We start from the raw sequence: 23,826 nt of genomic DNA on the forward strand, positions 1-23,826 counted from the left end.
GGAAAGAAGAAGGAAAAATAGGAAAAGGAAGTGTCTGAATCCTATGCAGACAGTAGTAATCTGGGCTCCACAAAATATTCTATGCCTAGTCTCTGGCAGATCAAATCTTTCAATACATTCAGAAGATACACGCTGTATCAGAGGGTATCTTAAGCTCCTAAGAACAAAGTGTACCTGAGAAATGCGGGGGAACTTCCTACAGGAGAAGTCTGTGAATCCCAAGTCGTGGAAGCCTGCTGGAATTGAAGGGTTGTTCTGAATGAAAGGCTTTCCAGTGGGATCTCTGGGAAGCTGCTTATGGATAACTGCATTATGGCGCAGTAAGCCCCGATGAGTACGAAAGGTAATACAACAGATGTCACACCTGGAAAGGAAAAGAATAAAATAGAAATGACTTATTGTATGCTGCAAGCGTAAGGACTAGCATTCTTCTCACTTTAGGCCAGTTTCCTTCCCCTCACCCCATGATATGAAGAATCTGCTAAATGAAGAACAAAGTCATGGCATGTCAAAAATCTATCATCACAGAAAGGCCATTTCAATCACAGCCACTTTCTACCAGTTTCTGGTGGTTAAGTTCACCAGAAGTTCAAAGAATATAGCAAATGAGTGTCACACAGGGGCAGATAGGTAGTAGAAGCTGAGACTGCAGATTTCTGACAACCTTCCCATTGTCCAAGTACTTCAGTGGTTCCATACAATTTTCCTGATTCCTTACTAAAAAGTGCTATTAAGACAATGACTTTAAAAAAAATAATAAAAAACATCAGCAACAAGGAAAGGTTAAACCAGACCTACATAGCACACAGCTGCAAATGTATAGATAACACCTTTTTAACTACAGCTTAAGACATGCTACTGCCCACCACTCAAACACCTGTGTATGAATTTTTCTCCAAATGTTTATATTCCACTGCTGTTCCATAAACTTCCACTGATTCTTCTCTAAGCTGTTATGAGAAATATACTTTCTTTAAAAGAAAAAAGACTGCTCCTTGGAGGGGAAAAGGTCAGGAGGAAGACCTGAAACAGGCTCAACACTTCTGATACTCATATACCTCCTTAACAGCCAGCGTGCCTTCTGAAAAATGCAGAAACAACAACTCTTCTGATCCACAACTTGAGGCTATGATTTGTTTTATTTCAGTTCTATTCCCAAATTCAGGCAATCATACATTTCTGTACAGCAGACTAGCTTTAAGACAATCAAAGGTGCTGGCAATGCAGCTAAACTACAGGTGGTAAGGAGTACACAGCAACACTTGGCCAACATGTCAACAATGTTATCGCCTTTTAAGTGTCTGCTGTTTGAGCTCTGCACCATGGCAGATCATATCCACTCTGAATCCAACAAATGACAACAGTTTCACTCAAAATGGTTCCCTATGGTTACAGCTCCAGCTTGTAACCAAAACAAGTTTTTCAGAAGCCACTAGCAGGGAATGCGAAGCAGACGGTTGTTGAGAGCATTATTTGCACTTGGAGTTCTTCACATCTCCCCATGCTGTCTTTGCCCTCCCATTGAGGAAAAGGACATGTGCCTACTCATTAAAAAAACATCCTGCAATTAGAAATGACTTCTGACAAAATCCTGGAACAACCCCCTCCCTGTCCTGTCACTAACAAACTCCCATTGTTGTTCTTATTATCACTACATAAACTTCCACAGACCTTTTTTATTCCCTGAAAATGAAGAGATAACCAAGTCACTCACAGAACAATTGGACTCACAGTCTCTGAGTGGTGAAAGAAACAAGTGTGAAGTATATGTACCACTGCCTGTGTTATCATGGTACCCAGAAGGCTGAGGCATAAATATTATGCACTGGAGGTTTAATCTGTTTTATCTCCCCTGTCAATTCAGTTGCATCCTACCTTTATAATTATTGCCAGCATAGTGCTGGCATTCCATTAAATAGAGAACTGCAGCCATTTACAAAGCGAGTGTTTACTTAAAGAGATCTGCTAAATGTGACAACCGGCTCTGGTGGAGCGAGGGAATGCCGATGCAGAGCGCTCCTCCAGCATCAGGATTTGCGGCACTCTTCCAGCTCACTTGGCAGTACCTATCAGTGATGCATAGCTTTCATCTTGGGTGAAAACAAAAACGCTCAACCACCAAAACCACTGGGGGAAAGGAGGGTGTTACAGGCTTACAACAGTCACCTCCAGAACTTGCAAGATACTGGAACAAATGCTCTTTCAGAGGCGATGAAAAAGCCTGGTGTGAAAGCCAGCAGTGCTTCTGGCACACTCCTCCTGGTATCTCAGCACATGGACAGCGAGGGCTCGCAGGCCCAGCTGCTCTGTGAAGGCATGCAGATTCTCACCCTCTCCTCAGTTGCCCCGAGGCAGCTCCGGGAGTCCCCAGTGTGCCTGACCTGCCAGGGACCAGCAACAAAATTCAATGGTTGTGTCTCCTTATGTTTGACAGAGCAGAGAAAGCTACTGCTGACAGGACCTCAAGGCCACAAAAACAGCCAGGATCTGCTGCCAGGGATTTGGGCTACGCAAGCCATAGAACCATAGCATGGTTTGGGTTGGAAGGAATCTTAAAGCCCATTCAGTTCCAGCCTCCTGCCGTGGGCAGGACTGCCCCCCACCAGCTCAGCTGCCCAGAGTCCCATCCAATCTGGCCTTGGGTGCCTCCAGGGATGGGGCACCACAGCTTTTCTGGGCAGCCTGTGCCACTGCATCTTATGTCTCACACACCTCACACTCCTCTACCCTCTCACATCCACCAGTTGTGCGACGGATTGATTTTAAGCACTGGTTTATTTGGGGCTCCTACCAAAAGCTGTGCTTGAAACAAAACCTTTCAGGGCAGAGATGTGTGCGAAAGTCCTTTGTGGTACACCTGTATCAACTGTTATGCCCCAGGAGGGTAAAAATCTGCAATGTAAAAAAGGATCCTCCCTCTCTCCTCCCCTAAAACAAAACTCCTAATAAAAGGCATTATGCCTCTTCTCTCTTTTATAATTCATAATATTAAGCAATCTCCCGCGTTTTTCTCAAGGAATAACAAAAATCTGGAAAAGGATTAAACTCTTTTACCATTTGGTCAAACCCAAGCTCCCGGCTGAATAAAGAAACACCCAAGTAAGTCAGGCCTGTCAGGGAATGTCAGTGCGCTGCCTCAGCTCAGTGCCTCCAGTGGGGCTGCAGCTTTCAAGACACAGCCCATTCACACATTTTTTTTCTCCTGTGTGTTATTAAATTACCTTCCCTGCATCTCAAGTACTAAGGGAACCCAGGCCTCTTGGGTTCGAATACAATGAGCGTAGCTGATATAGATATGGATATGTACCACCTCCAAGGAAAACTCAGGGCTATGGAGCTTCAAAACTAGTTAAGGCAATCACTGCATGGCACTGACTAACTATGTGTTAATTTAAAATGGAGCATGCTGCCGTGTGAAATAAGGCAGTCTTGTTGTTTTTTTTTTAAGGAAATTGATTTGCCCGTTTTGACATCAGTACTATTTTTTTCCATCTTTAAGCAATGACAATACTTACAATGCTTTTAAGTTCAGAAACGCAGCAAGAAGCAAAAGAGAAAGGAATCTCACATAATACGAACAACTTTTCATCTTGCTTAAATTTCTTTCTAAATATGTACCATTAATCTAGGATGTCCAAAAAGACCAGCATATCAAATGAGGCAGCTGAGCCATGTGGTAATACTTTACTCGTGATGAGCTTAAAGACAAAACAAAACAAACCCTCTCCTTGAAGTTTCACAAGCCTGTCCCAGCGTAGTGCCAAGTCAAACAGGGATGATGTGACTGCAGAGAGCAGAGATGGGAACAGATTCTGAGCAGAACAGGCAGAGCAATAGCTCAACACCTGAGCACAGATAAAAGCACTGTGCTTGCAAGGTAAGTTTCCAGATGTAGCAAATAAAAGTTGCTGTGTTATCACATGATTGCTAGTCTTGGCCACTGCTCTCCATTCTTCTGTAAGTATGATTACAGAACAGACAGAAGAAAGCCATTTGGTTCTAAAAAATTCACTGTAAGCAAAAATTGAAAAACTGTTGATAGCAACTTTGACAGCTTTACATTGAGCATCCTTCTCAGTAGTTCTGTATGTAATGGAGTCACTCATACCTGCACAAAGCCAGTTTAGCACTAGAGCTCTGGCTTGCTGGCAGAGGTGCACGGAACAAGTGGGTGAGAAAACAGAAGTGCTAAAACACAAAAGCAGAACCCAAACGTATCCATGCAATGACAGTACAAAGACCAGGCTGACATCAGAGCTCTGCCTACCTATCACACCAGGTGAGTTTAATTATTACTAAAGAGCTGTGAGGAGAAGGACCTGGGTGTCCTGGTGGACAACAGATTGGCCATGAGCCAGCAGTGTGCCCTTGTGGCCAAGAAGGCCAATGGTATCCTGGGGTTTATTAAATAGAGCATGGCCAACAGGTCAAGGGAAGTAATCCCCTCGACTCTGCCCTGGTGAGGCCACATCTGGAGTACCATGTCCAGTTCCGGGCTCCTCGGTCCAAGAAAGACAGGATATTTTTTGAGAGAGTCCAGTGGAGGGCTACAAAGATGATGAGGGGTCTGGAGCATCTCCCTTATAAGGAAAGGCTGAGAGACCTGGGGCTGTTTGGCCTGGGGGAGAGAAGGCTGAGAGGGGATCTCACCACATAAATACCTAAAGTACAGGAGCCAAATGGATGAGAACAGGCTCTTCTCAGTGGTGTGCAGCAACAGGACCGGGATCAGCAGGCAAAAGCTGCAACACAGGAAGTTCCATACAAATATGGGAAAGAACTTCTTCGCTTTGAGGGTGACAGAGCACTGGAACAGGCTGCCCAGAGAGGCTGTGGAGTCTTTTCTAGAGGTATTCAAGACTCACTTGATGTCTTCTTGTGTGACCTACTGTAGGGAGCCTGCTTTAGCCAGGGGTAGGACTGGCTATCTCCGTAAGTCCCTTCCACCTCCTATGATTGTGTAATACTACATCATTGCACTTACAAGATCTCTATCTAAAAACACAGCATTAAAAAGCTTTATATTAAAATGACATTCTTGAAATCTGTAATGCTAGTTGGAATATAAAAGCATTTTAATATGCCTTAATAGACATTCTTTTGTGCAGCTTGTTCAAGAGAAGGCAGGATTTGCTACGCTTATGACAAAAGGCACATATGCAAGAAAAGTTTACAGGAGTAGTGCGTGCTGCCTTGCATCACACTCTCCTCTCAGCCAATTTCTACTTGACAGCAATAGAAATTATAATTTTATTTATTTTTTTTTTTTTAAAGAAAAGAAAAAATATTTTGGAAAGGAAATGAAGAGCCAAATTTTACGCAAAATTAATTGATGTTGATTTTGATTAAGGGTAATAAAGTCAAATCACAATGACTTTAATTTGATCCTTCTAAACTCTGTATTCCAGTAGTCAAGACTCAAAGGCCTAATATTTATATCCCATTACTCTTACCAAGAAATTAAACAAGTTGGAAAAGGGAAAGTAGCATTTAGCATTCTTGTTCATGAGAACATTTGATGCCATATAAGAGCAGACCAAAACCCAAAGTTTTCACCCATGCAGCTCAGTAACACTGCACTGCACAAGAAAAACCCTTGTTAATTTCTGGGCATCAGCAAAAACAAAAAAGTACTTTTTTGTTCCTTTCCTGGCAGTGCTCTTTAGCAATAGCCACAAACAGAAGCAAGAAAGCAAGGATGAAACATATCCTGAGACAGAACCCGTTAATACACAGTTAGGTTATTAAATCATCCAACTCCTCCCACTTAAATTCCTAATACATAGCCTACATAGATTTCCACTCTTGTTGTCATTATTCTTCTTTCTGTCTCACATTATCATGGGTCTCCTTATGAGCAAAGAAAATTCAATTCTAAACTAGAATCAGAACAACCAGGCACCAGAGCAGGATGGGTACTTGCCTCCAGCTGACTTCTATCAGCTCCACCAATGGGAGCAGCTCCCTAGCTTCAGCCCTGTTTGCATGTGAAAGACAAAAACAAGGAGATGGAGAAACAATCATTTTAAACAGAAGGACATTCATCCCCTCTGAAGTAAAACTAGCAAGTTGCAGGAGTACTCCCCTTCAGGAAAGGATTTCTCAATCTCTCTCTCACTTTGTTTGGGGCAAGGCAAAGGGAGGGAGATGACAGAGAGCAAATTGGTTTCTGCTCCTGTGTAACCCCGCCCAAGACCAGATACTCATCTCTTTTTGGACGAAAAACCCTTTCTGGCCTCCACACCCGGGGCCCTGGGAAATAACATCCAACAGCTGCACTTATCTCCCCCCACTTGATGAGTGATGGAAAAGCAGAAGTACTGTGGGCGCTGCTCCTGCCTTCCCTGGGGATCCCTGCAAGTCCCCTGGGTACCACTCCCCGAAGGTTCTGTGGCTTTCTCATCTCCCCCTGATCAAGCACCTCCTCCTTCTGCCAGCTCTAAACAGACAAACCTCGCAGGAGCCCAGTCTCTGCTTTGTCCCACTTTGTTGCAAGTGTGCCCTCTCTTTCATCCTCAGCTGTAGCCAAGGCTGAAGCCGCCCTAGCAAACCTTCTATTTATAGGGAGATGCACAATGCCACGTGCATTCCTGCAGCCATGCTTTGGTCCAGGCAGGGAAAGTAGCATGGAGGGCTGATACAAGCCAGGATGCCGTTGTGCTTCAGAAACAGTGCACTGCAGAGCCAGCATCAGTCCTGGTGTGTTGTAACTCCTGCTGTCAGAGCACCTCAAGTAAAACTGACCAACACACGGCTCAGTGGCACAAGCCGTTCTTTGCACAAATCTCTACCTGCAGCATTTTTTTTTTTTTTTTTTACCTCCTTCGTTTTTAAGCAATGAAAATCGGTAAAGAGCTCATTTTTCCTAACACTGTAATGAACTGCATGCACTAACAACAGCTCAACAGTGCTGTGTTTTAATATCTCAGCCCCAGCGGAAGAGGAGCTTACTCTACCATTTATTTCAACAGACTAAGCATATAACTAAGAATAAATAAAGGGAAATTGGAGATGGCCCGCAGACCCTTGCACAAAGTAGTTCATTTTTTTCATAATTACTTTTCCATTTAATAAAGGTGAAAGCTTGGAAAACCAGAAGTGTCAAGAAAGTAGCTGGACAGAATCACAGAGTGAGAGCTGAAGATCAACATACAGAAGAATGAAGGGTGCACAAACAGAGCAGGTGTACTTGGAAAAAAGAAGCCTGCAGAGTGCAGTCCTTTGTAGCTACCAAAATTCCAGGCTGCGCAGCATCCAGCATAAAAGTTATTTGTACATACAAACTCAAATGAGTCTTCTAGTATTCTTTCTGGGGGAAAGAAAAGGAAAGCTCTTCCTGTCTGCTAACACATTTCTCAAAAACAAAAGAACAAAAAGGCCTATAAATGCCTATCAAGTTTTCTTAAAAAAAAAAAAAAAAAAAAAGAAGAAATCATTGCCTTTCACCAAGTAACATAAGAAGAAACATATCCACAGGCACACACCTATTCTACAGCCATCTACTGATGACAGAAGAGTACACAAATAGGTGCAGCCCAATCTGGATGGATCACACTTGCTCTTATCTGCATTCACAGGTAAGCTATGCTCAGCACGCAGACATGGCTGTTAACACAAGCAGCAGCAGCCAGTACTTTGACAGAGCGTGTGTATAAACATACCCTGGACACCAGGATCAGACAGGCATGCTAATAACCCGTTTTGGCTCAGCCCTCTTTCCCTCCTGTATTCCCTTTTACGAGAAGCTTTCCCCTGCAGTTGGGCTTTGCATTTTACCCACTTTCTATTTCGGTACCCGAGCTAAGATATTCAGTGCCATGTGACACACCACACAGCTCCGCGTGAGAGCCTCACTCCCTGTGTTCATTCACTATCTGTTACCTGCCTGTTCCTGACTCCCAGCCTTCTTACACAATGAGCTCCCTAGTGTGTGCTGACCACTTCCAGGATGGAGTTGATTTGTGCTGCTCTTCTAATGTTTCTCATCTCTCTTTTCTGAACAGAAATTTCAGAAAGTACTTAAAATGCAGTTCTGGTTTGCTTTTGCAAGTCAGCACAGAGTCAGATGCTCAGCCCACTGATTTTACTTCCCTATTTTATTGGCTTAGTAAAAGATGCAATCCAGCTGTCTTGCATGCCCTCTCCTTTGCCCTATGGGCATTGAGAGCTGTATTGTACCACAGCATACCTTTGGTCCCAGCATTTACCAGAGCTGGATTTCAGTGCTAGCAGCTGGAATTGCTCCTACACTGAACATACTACCAACTGTGATCAGGATTCAGTTCCCAGTCTGTATTAGCCAAACACCAAGCAAGCAGTCGAGCAGTTGAGCACACAGAACAGGAGAGTCGGCCCAGCCGGCACTGCCGTACAACTAACTGACCCTTGTGCATCTCTGTCTTTGGCTGCAAGAAGTTTGGTAGAAGGTAGTCTGTCAGTACTTGGTAACTCTAGCAGATGACCCTAGAGCAATGACTAAGAAGGGAAGCATCGGGGCTAGACTGTGCCAAAACCAAAGGTCAAAGAGTATATAAGCATGCCTGTGCTGGAGTGCTTTCACTCTCTCCCCATACTCAACAGTCGTGTAGGATAAAACAACCTCAGCATTAACCACCTGCACTGAAAGAAGACGAGTTTCCCATTTTGAAGCACTGACAAGAAAGGAGGCTAATCTATATGCACACCAAAGGCTGTGACAGAGATATAAAAGTAATACAACAGTTCACAATGCTACAAGAAGACTACTAGTTGCTTCTAGTAACAGTTATGTCAGCTGCTAGGAAGAAACCTACTCTCCCCACCACGAACCTGCAGTAGTGGCACACATGCACAAAAAATAGAATACGACATTTGCTTTTCAAACACATTCACTCTTTTAATTTTGCAATGTCTATAACACCCTCTTCCTACAAAATGCTGACCATGTGTAGAAAGCAGCAAGCTTCACAAAAATTAAGTCAGCAGGATTATTCCTTACTATATAAGGAGAGAAAGTAAATTCCTGAAGTTGCTTAAGTAGGCATTGGCAGAAACGGGAATGAAACTTAAGGGGCTTTTTCTGGTGTTGTTTTTTTTTTTTTCTTTTGCATCCTGTACAATGTACTTTCACTCAGTCACACTGCTACTCCACACACAATTTTCTCTTGCAGCAGTCTTTTCTACTGGTGGTAAGGACTGAAACAACCTCAATTCACTTAAAAATTAATTATTTTGATTTCCTGGTTATTTTATCTCCTCAAAACCAATGTAGAGAACTGTTGTGATGAAGAGTAACTGGACAACAAATGTAGTATTTTAAGTAGCTGGAATAGTTTGACTCAAAATCCACTTGATTTTGACTTAGCTTAACATATATTGTTCACGTGCATTAGCTGAAGTGACTAACACAGAGATGAAGGTCTAGGTACCCTGCAGCATCTCAGTACTCGACACCATGCACTGAAGAATGGCAGAATGCTGGCAGAGGGGGGAGTCTGGTGAGCACACTGACTGAATCACAAACTGTGAAACAATTCACCCATAGAGTCCAGGGACTCATTCTTACAGCATTTAAACTGCACATCTCCCTTGTGAGTGAAGCCATGTAACACCAAGACACAACAGCAGCATTTCCTACCGAGGAGCTTTTTCAGAAACACAAGCTCGAGTTACCCTGGCAAAACTGGAGGTGGATGACAACAAACACCAATGGTCAGGGTGTCCTGACATTTTTCGTTCCAGGTCCTGAGCATTTCTGTTGCTACGTCTTTTTCTGATCTAGCTGTTCAAAACAACAGCTTTCTGTGGTGGTGTCCAACCTCTAGCTCACCTGACTTTACAAGTTTCAGCCAAACTTGGCTAAGTTGATTTGAAGAACACGGTAGACAGTGAATGGCTTTCGGTTTTCTTTCTTTCTTTGGCTTCTTGGAAGTTTTACAGAAGCACATTATCCTGGGGCAAGAGAACTGCTTTTGCTGTCCTAGTGAAAATATGCCTGGGATTTGGCAAGTTACAAAGCTTAATATATTATATCACTGTTTGGACATGCACTGTAAAAGGTCAGAAAACTTCATCTAGCCTGAATCCATTCATGGACACAGGCATCTACAGGTACTGCTCTAGGTCAGCTCAGGGCCTGAGGGAGACAGTGCATTTCACAGCCTGTAACACCTTTTTTAAATTTTTCCTCCTATCTACTCAGCTCCCATAAAAAACACTTAGAAAAAACCCCAAATCCTGCAACCAAAAGCAGTGACACACTGAATCAAATGTGATCAAAAAGTGCACATTGCACTCACAAAGATACTGGCTTTTACCATGTTTCAAACTGTACAAGCTGCCCTTGCTGAGAACTAATGCTGAAACATGCCTCTATGAAAGGTGGTAGCTGCCACGTTATCACCACCTCCCTCCTCCTCTCCTCAGAAAGATGCAGGGCCACAAGAAGCAGAATAAGAAGCAGAATAAACGTCTCACTGCAGCTGGGAGAAAGGAGAAACTAAAAAGTCTCAGCTGTTGGTACACAGAGTACTGTAGAAAACCTCCTGGAGGAGAGGGAGAGAAAATAAAAAGGGTATGCTCTAGTTACAGAGAAACCCAACAGAGGAATTTTACAGTGCATGTACTTTTTAAAAAGCCACACGTTTTACTTTAAGCCCGTTCCATTGTACTTGCCAAAGGAAAGAAGGGAAACCTCACAGAGCGCCTCGAGAGGCTTCTCCTCAGGAAATCCTCCCATCTCCTCAGCCTGGGCTGCTGCTGCTGCTCAGAGCTGCCTGTCAGGCAATCTTTAGAAGCACGTTACCATGTCTGACAGCAACCCTCAGCCACAAAAGTTTCCAGAGGAGTTACCCTCCTCTGTGAGGTTTCTTATTTTCCCCATTGGCTGCACAGTGTTTCAGCACTCTGGTAATTATAACAATGCTTAGATACAACTCCCTCCCTCCTCCCCCAAAATAGATGGTGTCTCAAGGCCCTGGCTGCAGGGAAATGGCTGCCGGCTTTAAATAATCCAGGTAGGGAGGCATGAGGAGGGGAACAGGGGGGGCAGAAAGCACAGCTGTGCCCTCTCCCATAGCTAATAGGGGTGCAGGCAGCTTCTCTGGGACCAGTTCCTGTCACTAATTAGGGTGCAGGTCCTGGGGCTTCAAAGGGACAGGGACTTGCCAGGGGGTGATGCGTGCAGGATGCTGGGGCCACAGCCCAGGGCCACAGCCCACTGCAGTGGGACAAAGGGCCCTATTCTGGCTCCCCGCAGCAGGACAGTTCCTACCGTAATTAGAAGACAAAGATGTCCGATCTGGGATTTTACATAACTGGGAGAGACTCTCCCAAGCGGGTGCCTCTCTCACACAATCGGTGGATTAAGCATTGTTTATTTTGCTGCAAGTAAACAATGAGGTGCTCCCAGCTCGTGGCTCTGCATGAAAAAGTGCTCCTGGGGAGCACAAGGCTTTTCATCGGGCTTTGAAGAGCTAACCCTGTGATTTCAAGTTGCTCATTTGATGGTATCTGGAAGGGCAAAGGCCCACTCCATGAATGAGCTGCTCCTAGGCAGACCCAGGGGCTGCCAGACAGCCCTGCCGATCCTTAATGGGGGAACAGGACAGGAAGATGCTGCAGGAGAGAGAGGCTGTATTTACCCAACAGCATGGCCACGGCCTGTTTGCCCCACAGTTTATAAATAGAGGCATGTTGAGGCTGACAGAATATCATTTATTCCTCGGTTGTGACAAAAAAGTCTGTGCAGGGCTGCCCACAGAAGTAGCTGCAAACCAACTGCCAGAGCCAGAACATCTGGGGCCTGAGGATGCACAACATCTGATACCTGATGCACAGAAGTCCTGATCAAGTGACTTGAATTTTACAATGCTGGCAATAAAAAGAGACTGAGCGTGTTCTGCTCCCTGCCCTTTGCTCGTAGTACAGCTGCTCTCCTTTTTCGTTTGTTTGAACTTTGTTTGAGTTCTTCCTCTTAGTCTTCTACAATAAGGAAACACCGGGATTTGATGAATGCCTTCTAACACTCTGCAGTTTGCTCCCTGCCACAAACACACCCATACATACATACCTCCTGCTCTATTATTCTAGCAATGTTTTCTCTTTTCTTCAATCCTTCACTTAAAAAGACACCTTCATGCCTCACAAAAGGAATCATTTCAGTCATGTTAATTCAGGGCTGAAAAAGGCACACTACAATCGGCACATTTTGTTGAATCCTGCAAACAGTCCTGCAAAACTCTGGCAACCAGAGTATTACAGACCCTGCCTGCCTAGGACTTTCATCCTGCAGAGATGAAACAGTCACCTGAACAGCAGCCCAGACTGCTCTGCTTACCAGAGGATTTTCTCATAGGTTGGGGCAAGCAGACAGTGACATCTGATTCGTCTAGACGAGGACAAAAGGTATACTTTAAGCCAGATAGGTAATGCAAGTTGCATTTGAATGTGTTAGCTGACCAGGGAGAACCATGGCTCCCTTGTCTTGCCCTATCTCTACTGACATGTCTTAAGTTGCTAAAGCAAACATTTGACAAAACCCCCTTTGCCATTGTCTAGACAAGCCAGTAAAGACCCAGCACTACCCTTAACTCGTGCCCACAAAGCATGACAATCAGACCTTTGATTTAGGGACACATTCTAGCCTATGCTGCTCAACAAAATTATAGGCAGCAAAATCCATGTCAGGAGAATATTACCCAAAAGTCAGTCTGCTAATCCTAGGGAAAGAGCTATGTGAAGCGGTACATGAGGAGGCTGCTTGCACAGACAGTGTCCTTCTGCTTTGCAGCAACAGACTGTAAAGCTCCCAAGCTAGAAGGGTGTCTATTAAATTGTCTTTTATCCATCACCCAAAGCCAGAGAACCCTCCTGTCCACTCAGCTTCGCAGCATATAGCCTAGCAAAGATGTTGTATCTTTGCAGAAACTTAGAAGTGAGCCTAGTATTGGGTCAAGCCTAATAACACAGACACTTTCTCTAACGTGTGAAGGGTGCTGCAAAGTTATCTCAGAGGTCTTTCGGTGGGGATAGAGATCAACTGTTTCAATTTTGTTCCGTAATGAGAATTTACTTGATTTACTTCCAAAGCAGCAAACTCCAATTAAGTAACTATTATTTGCTGGACTAAGTTTAAGAAAGAGTTTTCCAAATTCCCTTCACATTAATTACAATTACAATGCCTTAAGAAAAAAAAAAAAAGGTTCTAGACATATTCACCAGTCTTTTCTAATGAAATAAACAAATAAATAATGAACCCCAGCTCTGCTCCATCCCATTCTATTAAGACAATGTCTGCAGGAAAGAATGTTGACACTCCAAAATGTCAAATTCTGCTACCTTCTGAAAAGATCACTTGAGAGTCTAATGTCCTAAATAAGCCTGAAGCGCTGACAAGTTTTTGCAAATGGATAACCTGCTTTTGTAAAATAGCAGCTTTTCTACATGTTTAAACTAGACTTGGAATATCTCTTTTGTATCTTCATGTTATCTGGCTCTACTTTTTTTCTATTAAGAAAAACAAACAGGAAATAAAAAAGCATCAAAAATCTCAGGAGCAATTACTTGAATCAAAACACAAACCCCAAGCACCTTCCCAAACAATTAATAGCTAATTTTTCCTTGTTAAGAGATGCTGATTTAAGCCAAAACCCCAAACATTCCCTAACCTCAATAGGCAGAAAAGCATTACACAATTCGCAGAAGATTTTGAATCAGAAACTCATCTATCTTCACTCACTCCCACGACAAACAGCAAAACTTCAGGCAGAAGAACCTCACAGGTTGGTACCTGAATGGATTTATCTAGCTTTGCTGCCTGCTTTAAGCATTCACCATTTTATACAACAACTGTGATAAGTTTGGAAGGGAGGAAGGGATGCTTTAGTTTCTCCTAAAAACATTCCCAGCTATTAACTGGCAAGATCTCTTGTATTTGGAAAAATAAATAAACAAACAAATAAATAAATAAAACCTTCTAGCACCCTGGTGACAAAAGATGAACCAGAACGATTCAAAACCAGTTCAGAATCAGAATGGGGGTCAGTTAATAGTGCAGAGGTCTGAACAATGCTGGGTTTTTCTCCCCTCCCCAGCAGGCTCTCTGAGACCATCTGGCGACCAGAAATGCTCTCAAGCCCACTTCTTACCTCAGTGAGTTATCTGGATGTGTCTCCATGTGGGACTCCAGCGCATACTTGCAAAAAAAGTCTTTGAAACATACTGGACAATGGTAAGCATCATCTTCTTTCCTATCCCCTTCACCATACTGACCATCCTCGACAACCTACAGAGAAAGGAAAAAAAAAAACCTCATTAGACTGAATTTCAAGCAACAAACCGAGCATGCAACCCATTCAGAGTCCTCCTCTTATAAGCAGAGCAGTGACTTCCATCTGTAACTTTGCTGCAGGTGACCAGAAACTGCTCATTCCAGCAACAGAGTGTGTGAGAGGCAGCGCATGTGAGAATACACATGGCAGGAAGGAGGCTCAACAAGAGATGAAGCACACAGCTAAGTCACAGATGCATCAGTTCTAATGAGAAACTGCGATCTGAACAACTCATAAGCCCACATGTTTATATACCACTGAACCAGCATTCCTCCTCCTTCAGAGAGCCAGGCGAGCTGTCAGCCTAAATTATTTATGCCACTGAAATACTGCCAACTGCTAACTCAAGTGGTCCATGGAAAAGCAATGAACTTCTGCATGTTTTCTATAGCCCTCTTCTGATTACAGGGAGGAAAAGCATGCACGGAAACAAGGCTACTGAGCTACATGGAGCTGCTACCAGTTTGCCATTTAGAGACTAAGTAGAAAGGGTCGAGTTAATTTTGGCAGCCACCACACGTTTTGGATAAATGACTAAAATGCAATAAAATATTTCATAAACAAAACCCTAATGGAAATGTCTAGCCTTCGCAAAAATATTTTCTGGTTGCTCTTGCAACTCAAATAATGCAGGATTATGCTACTGCAAAAGGGAAACAGTATAGATTTTTTTTTTTTCTCCAGTCATAACAAAAATGCACTTAAGTTGTTTCTTAAGTAAACACTTTTTTTTAAGTTCAAATCACCACCCTGCAAGAATACTATAAATTAAACAGGAAATAAAATGAGGAAAAAAAAACAACAGTAGTGAAAGAATAGTTTGTCATCTTCTCATCCAACATTAGCTAATATATGCAATCAATAAGTATATACGTAATCAACATGCAAAATGAGAAATTTAAACAACAAAGAATAATTCTTTCAATCTCTGAATTAGAAATGTATTTTCCATTTCAGACCACACTGCTGGGTGCAGAGGAAAAACAGAGGTATCTTAAATCATACAGGACTGTAACGAGACCAAATGTTAATATTCCAGTGCTGACTGCATGAGCACAATGGCCAAAGCATCGGAGGCAGTCAGGAAAGGCTTTTGCTTCATGCCTGGTAACAAACCTTTTTTGCAGGTGTCCTTTCCTCTCTGTCCATCTCAGCATCTTGACTGAACTTCCGCTTTGAAGACAACCGCTTGCGCTTCAGCGGAGATGGGGGAGTTGTGCTCGCCGTGCTGTTTGGATCCTTCTCATGAATCTTCATGTGCCTGAGCAGGAGGGGGAAGAAGACACCGTCAGCAGGCAAATCGGGGTGGGAAGTCCGCACCAATTTTAATGCCAACACCACTTCCAAGCTTTGCCTTTCAAGGATCCCAGCAGAGATCCCATGAACTGCATTGCAGTCCTGACAGTCCCAAAATATGGCCAGGACATGACCCAGCGTGGGCTCTTCACAGCACCCAGGAGTGTGTGGGGCTGTAGGCCATCACCTTACTACCGCCTGCACCTGCATCCATCCCCCATCACCCCCAGGCCCTTCAAATTTCAACTGCACATGTGAAGTAGAAATAATGCTAGTAAAACTGTGAAGGTGCAGCAAGCATGGCCTGTAAGATTCTGTACTGCTAAAATGTCTTCCTAAACCCACAGCCTCAGGACAAAGACTACTTACTGTCACAGTGACGCTGGAAAGAGAAAAAGAAGGCTCCACAAAGCCTGCTTATATTGCTCCAGGTTAGAAGTACCATCTGCAGGATGTTCTCAATCCAAACCCCAGCAGTGTCTGAGACACCTAGTATATTTCTTTAGTTCTTTGGTGCAGCACGTAAACCCAAAGAACAAAATGGCTGAGGAAGCAATCTCATATCCATACACTTGGCCCACTTGCCTCTCAGTTTGCTATGTCTGCAATCAAGCATGATGCTCCCACCTAGTTCTCTTCAGTTAGATGACACATATTACTTCACCTTTCTTTTTCTGAACACTCAATGCTTAACTCATACTTTTTAAAAACCAGATGTAGGGCTTTTTGCTTCAAATTGATAGTAGTCAAGTGCTTTTGACAGAAATCAAACTTAGGTTTCTTCATTCCAATATGCAACGGAAATTTTCATTTCTAATAGTGACAACTGGGAGTGCAGGAGAGAAGTGCATCTGACTGACTTCAAAGCAGCACAAGGCAGTCTGTGTTAATGGCATCTGGGCACGCTCTTTCAGAAGCCACACCAGCCCAGCTCAGGATGGTGCCATTTCACTTGACTGCAAACCATCATGTTCAAACATGAGGGAATGTTGTAATCCAGGTGAGTCTTACACGTCCTCACAGCTGCTTGGGTGTTATGACATAAAATCAATTTTAGTTTTGGATGCCAAGGGCATGATGCTGCAAGATAACACACTGGACCAAACTGACCCATGGGAAGAGGATGCCAGATGAGCGTCTCCCAGCACAATACTTTCACAATCCCTGAATCTTTTAAGAAAAGGCAACTACATTACTGTCTCAAACTACAGCCAGCTTCCTGAGAGTGTTATGCGGGAACAGCCTCCATTCAACACCCCAAACACAGCAGAACTGCTGCAAGATTAAAATGGCTGTTCAGCATGTGCATGTACTGTTCACCTACCACCAGCATTTTGGGGAATCAAATTCAGCTCCCAGGTAACTCTCACAGGCCACAAAAACAAGAGACAGATGCTGTGGGCTGCTTACACTGTGAGAGGCTCAAGAAGAGAACATCTGCATGCAGATGTTCCCAGCAGGCTGGTAAGAGAGAACTGCCTACAATGGTTGCAGATAAGCTTGAAAAGCAATGGGAAACAACAGGCCAAAAAGGCACTATCCAGTTCTGGAAGCAAAAGAAGACCTGAAAGGCAATTTGCTGCGGTATTTTGTTTTGATTAAATCTTCTTGCATGTGCCTGTCTGACCCCCCACCCCAGAGAGAGGCAGACAGACACATGGTCTGTGTGCTTATCCTGCTGGCAGTTTGGCTGGTATCTAGCCAGTATGAGTTGGCCAGTCACTTTCAGAGAGGGAGAGAACGAAAGCAATCAAGTTAAATCCCATTCAGCCAGAAAACAAACAAACGACAACAAAAATACTGCTATACATAAAGCGTGGGACTTTTTGTTTCTATTTTCAAGTCTCCTCTCTGTCAGAGAGAATTCCTGTTAGTAGATACCCATTGAAAATAGCTTCCTTAGGGCTAAGTTACATTCCCCTACTCTCTGTCCATCTGCTTAGCTCTGCCTGTTTTGATGAAGCTGCACTTATGGGAGAAGGGTGCAACGGCACATCCAGTGTGTGTACCAACAGGAGTTGGGTAACTGCAAGTCCAGCCTGGCACCTCTGCCCGCCTTGACACAATACATGCAAACACGCTGGCTCCTGCAAGTCCCAAAAGCAGTCCAGCCACGTCTGCAATAAAATGACTGCTAATAAGGCAGGGCTTGTTAACGTGGGTGCAGCAGTGCAGTGACTAGGCTTAGCTACACCTGGTGTTGAAGCCATCAGCTGCCCTCAGCCTGCAGTTTTCCTTCCTGCATACCCAGGCACACTTTTACCATGCCCGGAAAGCAGGAGCAGAATCCATACCCACAGCAAGGAATGTGGTAATCCCTTCGTGTTTTGGTTTTGCATATTTGAAAGGAAGCAGCCTGAGCTATTGAGCTATAAACAGGAAGACACCCTGACTGCACCTTTGACTTTTACTGTGTAGGTCAGATATCACAGACACCACAACAGCTCACTGCATGCAATCATTAGGAAAAAGAAAAATCTGAAACTAAAGCAGCAGGTTCCAGAGTTCTCGAGGAGAGTCACAACCTGCCCACGTTACAGTGAGCAGGTTTATTCCTTTGACAGGTTAAGCAAGTTTCACTACATCAAGTCAAGGGTGGAGAGGAAAAAGATTACTAGAGCTACGACCCAAGATAAGCAGGAAGATAAAGCCAAGCAGTACAAAGGATAGACACAATCTTCATCTCTCTCTTTTACTTTGTAACATGGATGTCATCCTGCCTCGAGAAAACATTTATCACCCAACTTCAGTTGAACTGCAGCAGATGCCAAGTCACATCCATAACCTTTCTGCTAAATGCTCCCTTCACCAAGGCTCCTTTTACTTTAAAAGTTTCCTAACTAAAATTAAAGGCGGGAAGTAATGAAAGTATTTGTGCTGCCTTATCCCTTATCCTCCTTTAGAAGAGTTTTGCCTTGATTGGATCTTACATTTAACATCAAAAATGTTCAACTTCACTGTTTAGCCTGCCAAGACACAAGGAGAACAGGAACAAAGCTGTGCTTAGAAGTTATTTTCCCATTGTGACTAATAACAACATATTTTGGCCCAACAACACTGGCATACTTTGAATACGAAAGCCATGCTTGTAAGTCAGCCTGGCTTTCAGTACCTACAATGATAAAGGAAAACGATATGACATTCATCAAATCTAGAAGAAAAAGAAAGATAAACACTCAACACTTTAAGTGAAAATGGAATGCAAAGCAAGGACATGCATGGAAATGCTCACATTCAGCCACAGACCTGCGTTACAGTAATAATATTTGCCAGAGCACTGAAGTGACCACTACCTCAACTCAAGAGAGATGGATCCAGAGCCACGACTGATGGAACTTCGCTTTTCTTTTTCTAATTTAAATTGACAGACTGTGGCTCTGAGCCATCCTGCAGAGCAACCCAAGAGCAGCACAAGCTCAGGATGGTGTAGAGCCCAGAAAACTGCACTTCAACTGTGGTTACCAATCTCCTCGGCACGCATGCGTGCACACATACACTTGGACAGTACTGAAGGTGGAACACTGAAATGTTACTACAACTCACAAGATGAAGTGATGGAGAGAAAAATTTATGCTAAACAGGCTGCCCAGCTAGCAGTCCACAAGCTAGCTAGCTTTGAATACTATCTCAGAGGAAGTGGTAGAACTCTATTTAGAATGATTTCAGATACAGAGCCAGAAAAATTTGCAAAGAATAATCCTGAAACGGGCAAGAGAAAATTAAATCTTTTCCACACAAGGTCTGATTCACCTCTGAACTGAACTCTTCATGTTTAAGAATTGCTATGCAAAAAATGCAGATAACTTGCTACATGCTCTGCTTTTCACAGCACAGCTGTATGTGAAAAAGTTCTCATAATCTGTTCCCTCCCCCTCACTAAAAGAATTTCACAGGTGAGCCAAGAGGATCCAACTGTGCTATGACTGTGTGCCAGTCAGCCCGCCCAGAATAATCATATTTTTCAACTGCTTCATCGTGTTTCATTTCATCCTTCCTGGGAGAATCACCTTCGCTTCCCCTCTTGTGCCACAACTTTCTTCTTCCCTCCGATGTCATGTGAACAGAATGAGTAAGATGACAGTTGCACCAGAATTCCCCTTGCTTCTGAAAAAGCAAAGGGGCAGAAAAACTCTCTGTCCCAACACTGTAATGCAAAGCATGACTTTGGAAGGGTGAATATTGGACCAGAACAGTGGCAAGTGAGTATTTCAGCACTTTTGTGAAAACAAACACATGCTGAGCTCAAGTGCCTTACTCCTTTTTTCCCCTTGGGTGCTGTTGGATCAGTGCCTAAGGGAGGTGACTCACAGTGAGGGGAAAAAAAAGAGCATGTGTCCTGCTGAACCAATAGGCAGTTTCTATTGGTCACATCCCCATCTTTACTGCATCTCCAAAAAGGGTTGCTGTATTTTCTTAATGCAGAGGGGATTTGCATGTTGATCATATAAGCCTTCTGGAAGACTCAAAACAGGGCAGCCCACAGCTCCGATGCCAAAACCAGAACGTGGGAAGGTTTTGACTGGCTGGCTGAAAGCTAGAACGAGGAGTGAAAGCATCCTGAAAGAGGCAACTGCACAGTGCAGCTGCTCCCAGCTCCAGGTCCTGCTGAATTACAAACGAAACCAGGAGCTCCTGCTTTGCATGCACATAACCCCATCAGCACCTCTCTGGCTTCTAGGGAGGCAGCATCCTGCAACATGTGTGGGAACCCCTCACCTCAGTCTCTAGGGAGAAAAACCACACCATCACTGCACCCCAAGTTTTCACGGCTGCTGACGTGCTCCACATCCCTAAAGAAAGGGCCTGCCTGCTTCAGAGGCCCACGCAAAAGGATGGTGTGGAACAAAAGGGTGGATGAGCAGCCTATGAGCAGGGACCGCAGGTAAAGCCTCTCCCTTCTAACCACGGCAGCACAAGCAGTGCTGGCTTTCAGTCAAGAGGTTTATGCCAGGTAGGTCTGATTAGAAGGAGCAGCGTGTCCAGAGGGGAGCAGTAAGCAATTTCAGTGGGGCCCGGTTGGGAAAGTCCCAGCATCTAAATCAAGATTAATTCTTGTGCACAGGCAGTGCATGTATAAACACTCTCCTCCTCCCTCACAACTCCACTCCTGTGAAAACGCAGTGGGGAGGCCAATGAATCTGGGCATTATCAGCCCAGAGCGATCATCTGACAGTATCAAGTTCAAGTTCTGGCTTCATATCCCGCATATTATTCTGAGTTTCTCCAGTTTACCACTAGATGTACCCTACACACTGTTGCACACTGCGGTTCCTCATCTCCCTCGTGACTTTTGAGCAGTCTGGTATCAGAATCTAAAGGATGATTCTCACACATCTGATGCTTATCTAAAGACATATCCAACCACTCAGAGACTGAACGTAAAAACCAACGCCTTCTGTGCTTTACCTTACGAAAAATATAGTACTATTTTTATTTAAAATATAATATTAGGTTTTTTTTTCCCCAGAGTAGAGTTGCTCAAGTTCACCAAGCCAGCCTGGGAAGACTGAACTGGTCAGATGCCCAAAGTACAGTTTAGCTGATATAATTGCTTGACCTCTTCCATTGTTACCTTCCCTGAGATCTTTCACTTACTTTGCTAATTTCAAGTAACCGTAAATACTCCCTGAAGAATCAAAACAACATATCTTTAGTAATATCCAGTAAATAGCATATTTATCAATCAGATGAGCAATTATCTTTGTTTAAACATATACATATATGTGTATATATATATATATATACACACATAAATCTTTTGTCTAAGCTTCAATTTTGTGCCACCATATCAGAACCAGCAAGAGTGCAGGATGCATACAAGCAGGTTGAAAACTGGACTGTGATGTTCTTCAGGCTCAGAGAGTAAGAGAAGACAGACTTCAAAATTGCACTGATGTCTCTACTGAGCAATTTCTGTGCCATGACACCTTTGTCAGTGTTGTTTTGTTCTGCTTAACACATCTCACTTCAGCCCAAATGGCCTAGAAAGGTAGGAAAACACAGGAACTCTTCTTCAAGGCTTCTGCCATTTGACATACATGAGAAATAAACCCTAGACAAACAGAAAGCAGAATAGCAGCAATTCTAGGAGCAATCACTTAATACACTGCTGCTAACTCTCTCCTCTGTGTCTCGTGAACATGACTGGAACTTAAGTCAAAAGTAACATTATACCCTTGGGTTAAAAACTTTAGTCAGTTGTTTGTTTGTTAAAACATGTAGAGAATCTGTATCGACAATATATTTCCAGTGCTAATTACAAACAGAAGCCACTTAAGAGAGCAATTCACTCAGCTCTTGCCAGTTGTAATCACAGGAACCAGAAAGACGCAGGTAATTTTGCAAATCAGACCTGATTTGTACTTGGATGAGTTTCTGTTTGTCTTCTCTTCTTGCCTCTTTCACTATTTTTATCCTCAAAACAACAAAAATGACCCCAGAAGCCCTCAGACATGCATGCACACTTCAGAGCAAACCGAAAGACATGCCAATACCGAAAGCTCAACCATTTGGGAAATGCCTTTTTATAACACAAAACAGGTTTCAAGTACCACCAAGCAATCTCCTCTTAACCAGCAGCGAACGCTAACGTGCGGTAAGGGACCGGCCGCAGTGCTAAGGGAGGGAGCCCTTGCAACACAAGCAATTCCGTCGAAAGAGCCGGGTGGGGCAAGCAGGTCCCGGGGAGGATCGGCTCAGGAAGCACTGACTCATTTTAGCCGCACGCCTGCAAGCAGGAGATGCTCCAGCACGCGCTCACCGGCCTGCAATCTCGCGGCGCAGTGGCACGGCTCGTTATCCCCACAGAGGCCCCAGCGCTTGTGAGCTCCCTGTCTATCAGGCCTAGCAGGGCCCCGCGAGCCTCCCCACACAGCAGCATTCCCTTCAGCACCCCTGGGAATTGATGCATCCCGTGAGGCCACACTGACGTGCCTTCGGCGTCCTCTGGGCAGCCTTCTGGGCCGTCTTAGGCCAGCTATTCCCCTGTGCAATGAGGCAAAGCAGAGCCAGCCTCGCAGCGGGGTGGCAGGCAGCATCATTAGTGTGACGTGAGCATTATTATTTAGCTGTGCCGAGGCTGCCTGCGTGCACCTGTGGTTACGTTCACATGACAGCCTAGAAATCCTTTCTCAGCGCTACCAGGATGGTCTGCAAAGTTAACCAGTGCCATGCAGCTGCCAATACGCGATAGCTAAGGATATATTATGATACACCTACAGGCACACAAAGCATTTTGTATTTTTATTCTAGAATAAAATTTTGCTCTGCTGTGAATAAAGGCAAGTTGCATGCATGTGTGAGAGGTAAGATACCGATCTACACATCCACAATGTGGGGGGGAGGTACCATTTCTGAATAATTATGCTGTATTCACAGATATTTAAGCAACTACTTGCTACGCAGAATCAGCAAGTCAGAACAGGTTGAGATTGATACAACTGCATTCCCAGCCTGGCTCAAAGTCACTCCTGTTCTCTACTAGAAGTGTTGTCAGAACACCTCAAAGGAAAACAGGGAGACAAATATTTGCCTGATGATGCTGTGACAGGGAAGTGATTCAAAACATGCCTGTGAAGCAAAGCTTACCAAAGGACAGCAAAAGAAAGCATCCATTTGCCCTTCACATCAAATCTTGCATAAGTGAGGTCAAAAGAGGCGAGAAATGCAGCGTGAGCCTCCCAGTATCACTGCACCCAACTGCCTGCAGCCTGCATTAAATTCAGAGCAGACCTAAATCAGCACTGCCAAAGAGCACATGGAGACTTCTAAGCCATAAGAAACTCTTTAATAAGTATTAAACGAGATCCCTCTGAGGCCCCCGTGCTTCTTTAAGCTTGGAGACAAAAGTTTATTAACAACAGTAAAACTAAGCAGGAATAAGGTTTTAAAAAGCGTACCAAAAACCTGGCCTGGGATGTTTTGAACCGCTGTTTTCTCTCATCTTTTTGGAAATGTGTGATTTTCAGGCACCTCCTTTAGTTATCATGGTCTAAAAGCTTACTCAATAACTTCAGAGTTGATTTTAAACTACACATTAAAAGAAAACAAGTGTGATTAGATGGTAAGGACAATTGAAGCAGTATTAAATAATAGCATTGGGGAAAAAAAGAAAATCAGAAAGGGATGTCGGAAGGAGGAAAAGGTTTGTCCGAAGAGCAAACAAGGTTGGAGAAGTCCCAGGTACATCTTGCCTCCCCCCAGACCGCACCCCTTGAACAAC

The 23,826-nt window shown here is 43.9% G+C and overlaps 1 protein-coding gene across 11 annotated transcripts in view; it reads right to left on the minus strand.

The window, feature by feature from the left end:
- RREB1 (ras responsive element binding protein 1) overlaps window positions 1-23,826 on the minus strand; it is a 121,799-nt gene that overhangs the window by 24,922 nt on the left and 73,051 nt on the right. For all 11 annotated transcript variants that reach the window (XM_090136971.1, XM_031589324.2, XM_090136967.1 and 8 more), the window contains 3 exons: window positions 15,426-15,570; window positions 14,127-14,263; window positions 175-364 (listed from right to left, as the gene is read on the minus strand). In XM_090136971.1, coding sequence (XP_089993097.1) covers window positions 175-364; window positions 14,127-14,263; window positions 15,426-15,570 — 472 coding nt within the window. The remainder of the gene's footprint in view (window positions 1-174; window positions 365-14,126; window positions 14,264-15,425; window positions 15,571-23,826) is intronic.

Source organism: Phasianus colchicus, chromosome 3, assembly GCF_987193195.1.
Source record: "Phasianus colchicus chromosome 3, bPhaCol1.hap1.1, whole genome shotgun sequence".
In the NCBI taxonomy this organism is placed as follows: Eukaryota; Metazoa; Chordata; class Aves; order Galliformes; family Phasianidae; genus Phasianus; species Phasianus colchicus.